This window comes from Puma concolor, chromosome B2 (genome assembly GCF_028749965.1).
Source record: "Puma concolor isolate L17-30 chromosome B2, mPumCon1.1.hap2, whole genome shotgun sequence".
Classification (NCBI taxonomy): domain Eukaryota; kingdom Metazoa; phylum Chordata; class Mammalia; order Carnivora; family Felidae; genus Puma; species Puma concolor.
In genome coordinates this window covers 23027229-23039461 of record NC_141671.1, presented here as the reverse complement: position 1 = coordinate 23039461, position 12233 = coordinate 23027229, and the positions used below count along the sequence as shown (strand labels likewise).

Genomic DNA, 12233 nt, shown 5'->3' with positions numbered 1-12233 from the left:
AGAATTATAAAAACCTAGATCCTCACCAGATTCACCACTGGGGTTGCCTGTTGGGAATAATCATGGGCAATAGGACCCCATGCAAATGTGACAAAATGTTAACATTTTTCATTTTGAGTGGTAGACACATGAATATCTGCTATCCTTTTGTACTTCTCCAGAAATACAAGCAGAAGAGAGACATGTTTCCTGCTGGACAAGGCTTGTATTTAGCCACCCTCATAGCCTGGACCCACTGAGGCAAGAATGGCAGGAACCTGGAACGTCAAAGGCCCTGCAGCTATTGCCTGGCCTTGAGTGGGTAACTCTCAGTTTCCTCAGCTGTAAAGCAGTGACCAAGGTAGTTCTGGATGTTGGGGAAACTGCCCTCCCTGTCCTGCCTCATTTCTCTGGCTCATTGCTGCAGCTTTCTTGCCTTTGCTCACTTTTTCCTCTTGCTTGGAACTCCCTTTCCATTTTTTGGCTGAAAGCCTGGGCATATTCATATTTAAAAATATTTTAAAAATAGACTTATACCATTTTCACCCATTTACTCCTAACCCTTTCCTTCCACCTTTGGTAAACACCAATCTGTTGTCTGCTTCTATGAGCCTTTTTCTTCCTTTTTTAAACTCCACATATAAGAGAGATCATACGATTTGTCTTTCTCTGTCAAACTTATTTCACTTAGCATAATGCCCTCAGAGTTCATCCATGTTGTCACAAATGGCAAGATTTCACTGGTTTTTTTTTTTTTTGATGACTAACTGATATTCCACTCTCTCCATATACCATAATTTCTTTGTCCATCCGTCCATTAATAGGTCGTTTCCATGTCTTAGCTATTGTAAATAATGCTGCAATGAATATGGGGGTGCAGATATCTTTTTGACTTAGTATTTTTGTTTTCTTTGGATAAATAGCCAAAGAAACCATCCAAACCTGGATGGCTCAGTTGCTTAAGTATCTGACTCTTGATCTCAGCTTAGGTCTTGATCTCAGGGTTGTGCTTAGACTCCATGCTGGCTGTGAAACAAACAAACAAACAAACAAACAAACACCCTCCCTAATTATCTGGATAAATATCCAGAAGTGACATTCCTGGATCATATGGTAGTTCTCTTTTAACTGTTTTTCAATGGGTGTTGGTGGTTTCTTCTGATGTAAAGAAGGTTTTAATATGATGTAGTCTCACAAAATGAAAAGAAAACCTACCAAATGGGGAAAAAGTTTTGCAAAGCATATCTCATAAGACATTAATATACAAAATATATAAAGAACTCATACAAACTAATAACAAAAAACCCCCAAACAATCTGATTTAAAAAAGTGCAGACGATCACAATATACATTTTCTCAAAGAAGAGAAAGAGGCAACCAACAGTTACATGAAAAGATAGTCTACATCATTAATCATCAGTGAAATGCAAACCAGAACCACAATGAGATGTCACTTTGCACCTGTTAGAATGGCTACTATCAAAAAGACAAGAGATAACAGGTGTTGTTAAGGATGTGGAGAAAGGGAACCCTGTGCACTGTTGGGGGAAATATACATTGGTGCAGCCACTGTGGAAAACAGTATGGAGATTCCTCAAAAAATTAAAAATCAAACTACCATAAGATTTAGCAATTCCACTGCTTAATATTTATGCAAAGAAAATTAAAATACTAACTTGAACATTTATCTGGAGCCCCATGTTCATTGCAGCATTATTTACAATAGTCAAGACATGAAAACAACTGAAGTGTCCACTGATGGATAAAAGGATAAAGAAATTGTGGTAGATATACACAATGGAATATTATTCAACCAAGGAAATCTTGCCATTGGCAACAATACAGAGAGACCTTGAGGGCATCATGCTGAGATAAGTCAGTCAGAGGAAGACAAATACCATGTGATCTCACTCAGATGTGACATCTATGGGAAAAAAAAGAAACACCACTTACCAAGCTTATAGACACAGAGAACAGAATGGTAGCTGCCAGAGGTTAGGATTGGGAGGGCATGGCGAAATGGGTGAAAGGGGGTCAAAAGTCATAGACTTCCAGTTATAAATCAGACAAGTCCTGAGGATTATAATGTACAGCAAGGGGACTATAGTTAGTAATTCTGTATTGCATACATAAAAGTTGTTCACTTAGTAGGTCTTGAAAGTTCTTATCTCAAGTAAAAACCATTTTGTAACTATCTTTCGTGATGGATGTTAACCAGACTAATTGTGATCATTTTGCAGTATATACAAGTATCAAATCATTATGGTGTACGCCTGAAACTAATATCATGTTACATGTCAATTATACCTCAATTTAAAAAAGAGAGAACCTGGGCCAGATCTTAGATTTTTGTCTCTAAGCCACTAGTGTTTACAAGCTGTAATGAAATGTACACATATATATCTGTAAATCTATGCGTTCTCAATGGATCTGTTTCCAAATTCCACATTAAACAGTCTTATTCAGTCTAGCATAATTATATGGGCTTTGACACTAGACAAAATTGTTTGCATCCTCTCTCTGCTGTTAACCATTTCCACGTCCCTGAACAAACTGCTGAACCTGTTTATGTCTCTGTTTTCTTGTCTGTCAAATGAAAATAATAATAACTATCATGTAGGATTAAATGACATAAGGTGTTAATCAGTGGATCCCTTCATGCATTCTGAAACTACGTATTGAGTCCCTACTGTGTTCTAGGTGCTTTCCTAGGCACTGGGGGATAATTCATTCATTCTTCACTAAATATTTATTGAGTACCCACACAGTACTAGTAATTGGGAACCACACTGTATGAAACAGTCATGGAGATTGCATTGTAGGGGAGGGAGACAGACATTGAGCAAGATTCAATAAATAATATTTAGTAAGTTAGGTTGTGACAGGTTCTTTGGGAAAGTCCCAGAGGAGGGAAGAGGGTAGAGAGATGTGTGAGGGCAGGGGGCAGGAGGGATATTGCAACCTTCCCACGATGGGGTTCTTGACATTGGTGTCTGCCGTCAAGGAGCACACAGCCGAGTGCTCTTCTTCAGTACACAGGGGGCACAACTTGACACTCCATGGATTGCATCTGTTGTGGTTGTTGATGATGCTTTTGTATTGAAGGAAAAACATCTGAACTCAATGCCATGTGAGCCTGGGTCACACATGTATGGTCACTGATCACTGACTCAGTTTACCAGCTGGCTCCTCATTGATTCATGACCCCTTTTGGAGTTTCCCTGGGTGAAATCTGAAACTGGCCACCATACTCAGAGGGCAGGGAGAGACTGAAGAAAGACTCAGGCCACTCTGTCTTGGTAGGTGGCTGTTTTATTGAGCAAAGGGAATTTACATAAGGGAATTTACATACAAGGTTTGTTTTGCTCAGCAGCAAGATGAATGGATCCCCACACCTGCCCACCACATCTTAAAGCCTTAACTGATTTCAGTCACACATGTCATGCAGGTGCTCTCAACACCACATCATTATCTCAAGGCTTTGTCCTTGGAGCATCTTCTGGGAGGAGGAGGAGCAAGAAGAACCCATATTTCAAGGACAGGGAAAGGGTTGAGGACCCTCCCATTGACTGGGTCCAGCTTATAGGTCTGCTGGTGGTCACCTCTTCTCCATGACTTCCCCCAACCGTCTCAGACACACGCACCTACACAGACTCCAGATCTTCCAGTCTTGCACCAGCATTTTCTTTCCACAGTGAAGGCAGTGGAAAAGACTGAATATTTTCAGAATGGCAGAGAATTGCTTTCATGCCTGCTTCCAAACCTGCACAATTTGAGAACTTGGGTCAATCCAGACCCAGAGCGTATAAAATGCTCATTTTATGACTGTCATAGGAGTACAGACTTTCTAGAAAAGGAAAGAAATCCATTATCTCCCCTAATGGATGTTATAGGTAGCTTCTACTAAATATTGAATAAAACAAACTTAGAACAATCCTCTGTGCTGAGTTTATGATGCAGTCTATGGCTCCCATAAGGGAGTAAATGATAACGGAGAGAGAAATATTTACCCAAACCAAAAGTGGGAGTCATTTACTTAGTCATTAACTGTGATACTGGCACAATGTTCAAATTATTGTGCTAAAATAATTCATTTCTTAAACACATAAATATCATCAAGCACATAATTTAAAACTTTCCATCTTAACTGTTCATTTAAAAGAAGAAAAAGATTAGTTAAATAATCCTAACTCAAATAGAGGTTCCTTTCAGGGAGATGGAAAACTTTCCATGGACAAAGTGACTGTGTGGACAAGTGCCAGAAGTAATAGGCCCTCATGTGAAGAGGCTATTTAAGCATTGCTACAGGGCTTTCTCTGGGAAAGATGTCACTGACTGAGTAACAAGCCCTTTACTTAATCTGGGCTCTCCTCCTTTGTTCCCTGTGCCTACCCTCATCCTCCCCTTCTCTTTCTCTGGGCCTGGGGTCAGCTCCACAACCTCCAGAAAGAAGTCCCTGTATGCTCCAGCACACTGCTTCATCTTCTTTCCACCCATCTGTAAGGCTGATGGTCTGAGCTGCACCATGTTTTCCCCCATTTTCCCACACATGCATGTCTTGCTGTCCTCAGAAAGCAAGAGACAGAGCCTCCACAGCAAGGCGGTCACACTTCCAATAGGTGTCCCCAGTCATTCTTGATACCATTATGGGCATCTTTTTGTGTTGAATAATTTGGTATGAATCAAAAACCCACACATTACTGTACTGTATTTTGCCACAAACTTTCCCAAGAATCTGTCTACTCACATCACAAGGCACAGACAGTCCCGCCCTTCTACCTGAGATTGCTTCTGGGAAAGAATACAAGGATTTCTAAATATTTGCTGTCGTCTCTCTTTGAAACTACATAATGTCTTAAGTAGCTATAATTAACATCAGGAAAACAGAGGAAACCCTGAAGTTATCTGGAAGAGGGTCTTGTATTGACTGACCCAGTTTTAGGAGGATGGAGAGGAGGGTCAATTTAAAATGACTTATTCTATTTTCCGTGGTTAAAAAACAATGTGTTTTCATGCTGGGAAAGTAGACATTAAAAACAGGCAAAAGAAGAAAATAAAAACTACCAGCAATCCTGCTCCTAAGGTAACCACTTCTCACAGTTCAGTTGATATCCTTCAAGTCTTTTTGTATTCGCATATATCTGTATTTTCTTTTCCAATAATAGAGTAATTTTTAACAACATTGTTTTATAACCTGATTCAATTAGAAATATATTCAGAATATTTTCTGTTATTGGATTTCTTTCTGCATAGGATTCAGAATGACCGTTCTTCTTGGCTTCTGCCTTTTGGCCATACCCTGTGTCCAAATATGGTAGCAAATTCTGTTGGCTCTGCCTTCACAACAGATCCAGAATTTTGCTATGGCATTACCCCTGGTGCAAGGCACCCTTGGAATATTGCAACATCTTCCTAATAGACCCTCCACTTTTGACTTGTTCCCTTATGCTTGTCTTAAACACAGCAGCCAGAGTGATTACTTAAAAACCTGAGTCGGATCACGTTGCTCCTCTTCCAAGCCCTCTATAGGCTCCTCCTTCCACGGACTAAAATTCAAAGTTCTTACTGTGATCAGTAAGGCCCTATACCATATGCCTCACCTTATTTACTTCTTTCCCTCCTGCTCACTCCACTTCAGTCACAGTGACTTCCTTGCTGTTTCTTGAATATGCTCCAGCCTTAGGGCCATGCATTTTCTGTTCTTCCTTTCTAGAATACTCTAGAACATTCCCTACCCCCAACTTGTTCCTTTGCCTCTTCCAACTTTACTTAGATATCATCTTCTCAATGAGACCTTCCCCAACTAGCCTATTTAATATTTTCTAACTCCTACCCAAACCCTTTCTCCATACACTCTCCATCTTCCTGCCCTGTTGGATTTTTCTCCACAGTCAACATCACTCTCCAACATACCAAGTATTGTACTTTTGTGAAAAATGTGTTACATTTGTTGCCTTTACCCGCCCTCCCCAACCCAGCATGCAGGCTCCACAAGGCCAGACTTTCTGTCTGTGTCGTTCATACATTTCTCTCCTATGGAACCATGCCTGGTACAGAATGAAGAAGAAGCATGTCACCTGTGGGTAGATCGTGGTACGTTTAAGCAGTCTCTATTGTTGGGCATCTCGTTGTAGCAATTTCCTCTCCTCTTATAGATAATGCAGAGATCCATAAAACTAAGTGCTTTTGCTCATACACTATTTCTTTAGAACAAATTCTCAGAATTAGGTATACATTTTTTGCTTTACAGCTTTCAATACATGGTGCCAATTTACTTTCCAAAATGTCTACATCAAAGAACTCTCATACCAGCAGCGGTCCAAGTCAGTGACCATTTGTCCACACCCACGTCAACTCTGGGTGGTACCAGGAATCTCCATGTGTGTGTTTTCCCAATCCAATCAACAGCTTCTCAGGAAATACAATGAGAGGTTTAAGTACTTTGACACTGGGGTGAATGGAACTCATTGGACCAAAATTTTCCAAAGGCTGAGACTCTAGAGAGTAAGTGAGGTGGTATAAGAGGAGGAGCATTGGCAGGGAGAGGGACTGTCTTGGGCTGACCACGTGAGGATGTAGCAGTGCCACCTGACCCTGCTATTGTCAGGCAACACTGAGACCATGATGTCATGCAGATGCTTGTCTGCATAGTTTTTCTTCTTCTTTTTTTAATGTTTATTTATTTATTTGAGAGAGAGAGAGAGAGAGAGAGAGAGAGAACAAGTGGGGGAGGACCATAGAGAGAGGGAGACACAGAATTCAAAGCAGGTTCCAGGCTCTCAGCTGTCAGCACAGAGCTCAACGCAGGGCTCAAACGCCCGGACTGCAAGATCATGACCTGAGCCAAAGTTGGATGCTTAACTGACTGAACCATCGAGGCGACCTGCATGGTTTTTCTTTTTTAACAGATTCTTGTAGAACACCTATTCTGTACAAAGCTCTGTGCCTGCCCCGTGCTGTTTGGACACCAAATGCATGCTGGTCCCTGCCCCAGAGAGAGCAGCAACACAGCCGGGGAAAGAAGACACACTTAAATAACTCCAGAGTTATTCATCTGGCACTGCTCATCCCACACCTGACTGGTACATTTGTTACAATGAATGAACCCACACTGACACATCATTATCACCCAGAGTCCATAGTTTACATTAGGGTTGACTCTTGGTGTGATCCCTACAGCCTTGGCAAATATAAGTGACATGCGTTCACTGTCATAATGATGAAGTTTTGGGGTGATGGGGATTCATGGGGTCTGGAGCCAACAGCCAAGAAAGAATTCTTGAGGATGTCTTTGGTGCAAAAAGGCGATTTTATTAAAGCATGGGGACAGGACCCATGGGCAGGAAGAGCTGCATTGTAAGTGTGTGGGGGAGGGTGTTATGGAGTCAGAGAGCGGAGAGGGAGTTTCCAAAGAGACTTTCACTTGCTAAAGACTTACTGGAGGCCTAGCTATTGTCAAACTAAGGTTGTTTTTCCCCCTAACAAAGCATTACCATTAAGACAGTTCCTGGACTTTAGGCTATGATGGGATTGTCCTTTCTGGTAAACTGGTGGAGACTCTTATCAGTTTAACCATTTGTTTTTTTGTCCTTCCCTGTTTTTGGGTAGCCTGGAGTGTCCAAGGAATATCAGACTTGTTGGGGTTGGTGGGGGTGGGGAGGGGTGCTGTTAGCCTGCACTTTGCCCTCAGCTTGCCCCATGCTCCCTCATCAATAGTATCATGCAGAAAGGTTTCACTGCCTCCCAGATGTGCTGCATCTATTCATCCCTCTTTTCCTCTTAACCTTTCCCAACCTCTGATCTTCTTATTGTCCCCAAAATTTTGCCTGGAAAAGATGTCATAGTGTTGGAATCATACAGTATGTAGACTTTTCAGATTGGCTTCTTTCACTTAGTAATGTGCATTGAAGTTTCCTCCATGTGTTTTCATGACTTGGTAGCTCATAGTGCTGAATAATATTATGCTGTCTGGATGTAACAAAATTTATCTATCCATTCACCTACTTAAGGACATCTTGGTTGCCTCCAAATTTTGGCAGTTATGAATAATGTTGTTATAAACATTCTTGTGCAGGTTTTTGTGTGAACATAAATTTTCAACTCCTTTGAGTAAATATCAAGGAGCTCAATTGCTGGATTGTATGGTAAGAGTATGTTTAGTCTTGTGAGAAACCGCCCAACTGGCTTTCAAAGTGGCTCACCATTTTGCATTCTCACTAGCAATGAGTGAGAGTTCCTGTTACTTTCAGCCAGTTTTCAAAACTGTCACATTTCACAAAGAACATGAAGCTTGAGAAGGACCTTGAGCTATGGGTAAATGAAATTCATGAATGGACAAAAGAGAAGAGATTGTGGTCTGGAATCATGTTCTGGGAAGCTATGCAGCCCAGAAAAGACTTAGGCATGAAGAGGAATGATAAACAGATAATCCACTGACTACTCCCATGGGGACATATCATTTTCCCTTGAAACTTGGATGCTACTGCTTAGACCTCTCTGTCCTCAGCAAACTTCCCAGGCAAAGCTACTGGGGGTGTCTCCTTTGGGACAGGTGTAATAAGGAATTTGGTTTCACCCAGAGAGATCTCACTTTTATCCCTGGCTCCGGGAAGGTAACCATTAAACCCTTGGAACTCTCTGAGTGATAGGACAGTCTTTGCTATCCAACTGAGCCCCTTGGACCACAGATAGCTTATGCTAATGGGTGGCTCAGGATGGGCCCCTCAGACTATGTGATAACAGTCCAAATTCCTTAGAGAGGGAGATGGAATTGAGTTCAGACCAATGGGCAATCAATCAATCAGTCGTGCCTATGTAATGAAGCCCCAATAACATCTCTGGACACCAAAGCATGGGTGGGTTTCCCTGGTTGGCAATACTCCTTGTGTATCCTCACACACCGATGCTGAGAGGGTGTCACCTCCTGAGGACAATGGAAGTCTTGTGTTTGGAAACCCCTGGACTCTGTCCTCTGTGTGTCTTCCTTTGGTTGGTTCTAATCCTTTCCCTGTAATAAACTGTAGCCATGAGTATAACAGCCTTCAGTGAGTTCTGTGAGCCCTTTCAGTGAACTGTTGAAACTGGAGGTAGTTTTGGAAAGTCCCTGAATTTACAGATGATGTCAGAATCAAGGGTAGCCTTGGGAACTGTTCCTTCAGACTCTACAGCTTGACTGGCTCCAGGTAAGGCCCCCCTCTGCCTCTGTGCCTCCTCTAGACAACAAACAACTTTGAATTGTTCTCTATTTCTATTGTTCCACTGGAATCCCAAGAAATGGCCACATGCTGTTGTTGTTTATTGCAGATTTCAGAAATGGGTCTTAGAGGAAATAACAAAGTTCTTATCTTTAGTAGTATCCCTAACAGTCCATATATCATCATAATGTGGAATATACCTGCCATATATATATAGAGAGAGAGAGGGAGGGAAAGAGAGAGAGAGAGAGAGAGAGAGAGAGAGAATCTAGCAATGTGTGACCTGCATTCTGTGTGGTGTGGAAATGACACTTCCTAAAATAGGAAGGGCCTCTTTCCCTTGTGTTTTCCACATGGCAAGGTCATTCTGTGCATGAATACAGGTGGAGTCTTTATAAAATAAAGCCCAACTCTCCTGTTTGTGCTTCCTCTGGCCTTTCAGACTAAACAGATCCTTTACATTGGCAAAGGGCCGGACAAGCATTTAGTATTAATTAATTCTTGGAAGTCTCTGGGGAGAAGGTAAGTATTCTTGGGAACTGACAAAACGGACTTTTCATTAAGCAGGTAAAGCATTTCCCTGAGGCTTGAGCTTTTCCACCTCAGGAGTCCCCCTTGCACGGGGCTGGCCCAGGGGCATCCTGCCACCCCAGTGCCTGGGGGCCCTATGGACGAGGGCACCAATGTGCCGTGTGTGTGTGTGTGTGTGTGTGTGTGTGTGTGTGTGTGTGTGTCTTAACTTTTACTTTCACTGACAGCCTCACACCAGGCTTTTCAATTCTGGTGTTTTTCCCACTTAGAACATGAATCTGACCAGTTATATTTGGATGTTCAAAAGGAGAACCTACTGGTATCTGTTGCTGACATAGTGTAAAATTTGCTTGGGTTAAATGTCTGTCCTTGGCGACTTTCTACTGTGTTCCAGGTAAGTCTTTTATCATTTTTGAAATGTACATGATGACTTTTGCCTGCTGGAAGCTGTGTTTGCTTTCTTCTCTTTTGCCCTTCTCACCTCATCCCCTGCAGACCCATATTCCTCAATCTAGAAATAGGCTGGAGGCACTGAGGGGGTGGGGAGAATCCTGTGTCAGAATTTGCACTGTCCATTGAGTGTGTAAATAGAGCAGTGATCCTGCTATCCCTTCCATGTGTTGTGTGTTTATCACACTTAGATCCAATCACAGAGTTTGCAGCTAAAGGGACTGTAGATGCCACACTACCCACTACTCACTTATCACAGTGACTTTGCATCCACTTTTTGTTGAGGCACATCTGTCTCATCCACTATGAGACAGAGGCTTCCTGTTAGTCCCAAATAGGGCTCTGCACGTTCTAATGCTCAATGTGGTGCATAGTTCTCTTACTTACCAATATTCAGTTCTCTGCTAATTTTGGATTACAATTTTCCACACTTTTGAATTTAGGGATGGCAAAGTGATGAGCTCCAGACAGACATGAGAAGAGAAGTAAGGTGTGTCCTTCTGGGCTAAGACATTTAGTTGCCAGAGTTTACCTTATTGCCCGCCCCCTCTCTTGTGGGGAATAGTGAAGCCTCACATAGAGGTGCAGGTGTCCTAAAATGGTGTATAGTAATTTTTTGGAGAAAAACCTCCTTGCCACCAGCATCCATCTTGGACATGTAGCATGAGGGGGAAATAACCTTTCAGTGTGCATAGCCTCTGAGATTTTGGTGGTTTTGTTAGTATAACCTAGCCTAGTTTATGGGTTGGCAAACTACTGCCTATGGGCCAAATCTGGCCCCCCCACCTGTGTTTATAAATAAGTTTTATTAGAACATAGCTACACCTATTCATAAACATTCATTATGGGTATACATACAGCTGCTTTCATGATGCAGTAACAGTGATGAATAGGTGTAACACAGACAGCATGGCCTGGAAAGCAGAAAATATTTACTATTTGGCCCTGTAAAGACAAGGCTAGCTGATACCTGCCTATCCTGATTGAAATATTCAGTAAAAGCTTTTAAATAATCCAATCGACACTATAAAAGGTGGAAGCCCAAAATTGTTTCTAAAATCATGTCAAATTATTTTGCATGATAATCAGAGCAACTTAATTGGCAAGTATGTATCAAGTACCGTTATGTGTCAGGTTTGGGGAGAATGCTTTCTCCTTGGGGCCCTCTATGTTCAGGGGTGGGGGAATGTGCTCCCCTTCTTTGTAAATTTGGGAAATAAGGACTGACGCTGGGAAGGAGGCTGTGACAAGAGGAAAAAAAAAAACTCAAGGACTCGGCATGGACCAAGGGATTTCTCACTACTATCTCCACTAAAATTCATTCGTTGATTCATTCATTACATATGTTATAAGCTGATGCCATTGATTGAGTCCAGAACAGAATAGATGACACTAAGAAATGTTGAGGCAATTACAATACACCATGGTTAAGTGTTAGGATGGGAGGGGCACAAGTTGCCCAGGGAAGGTTCTTCCTTATTCCTATCCCTATTCCTACCCTTGACCCAGCCAAAATGGTAACTGCTGAAACTCCCTGAAACTGAAGCCGGGCAAAGGCTAAGAATTGGTGACCCACTAGCTACAGTACTTAGGAATTTCCTTCCCTCTGGAGAAACTCTGGAGCAATCTCTTCACAACCACATCGGATGGATGGCGGATCACGTAGCAATTTCTAGATCCTTACTTTAGCCAGAACCCCGCCACTAAGGCTTGTAACACAAAAGAGCTTTCCCCATGCATATCTGCCTCTAGCTCTTTTCATCTGATGGAGAGAAGCATCCTATTGATCATGACAGCACAAGGAACTGTGATTTTCTTTTTTTCAGGGGGTGGGGCTCTTCAGTTGGGAGGGAAGGGCTGGCTAAGCTGGGTGGCAGGTAATTGAGCGGTAGAGACACACAAGCTGAAATGATAATAAATGCGGATGCTGCAGACTGAGGTTTTATGTGAAGTTTGCCTTTCCCACATTTGTACCTCCAACAAATTGATTTGGTACCCAGTTCCAGTCATCATCTTATTTCAAATTCGGTTACCTAGGAAACAGAGGGCACACTGCTGGGACAGTCTGCCTGTGTCCTG

General features: G+C 42.1%; 1 protein-coding gene across 1 annotated transcript in view; it reads left to right on the top strand.

Annotated features, from left to right (window-relative positions):
* FARS2 (phenylalanyl-tRNA synthetase 2, mitochondrial) overlaps positions 1–2544 on the top strand; it is a 626558-nt gene extending 624014 nt beyond the window's left edge. Inside the window, exon 9 of the mRNA XM_086706386.1 lies at positions 162–2544. Within this exon, the coding sequence (XP_086562512.1) occupies positions 162–213 (52 nt within the window). The 3' untranslated portion in view covers positions 214–2544. The remainder of the gene's footprint in view (positions 1–161) is intronic.
* The last annotated feature ends 9689 nt before the right edge of the window (positions 2545–12233 follow it).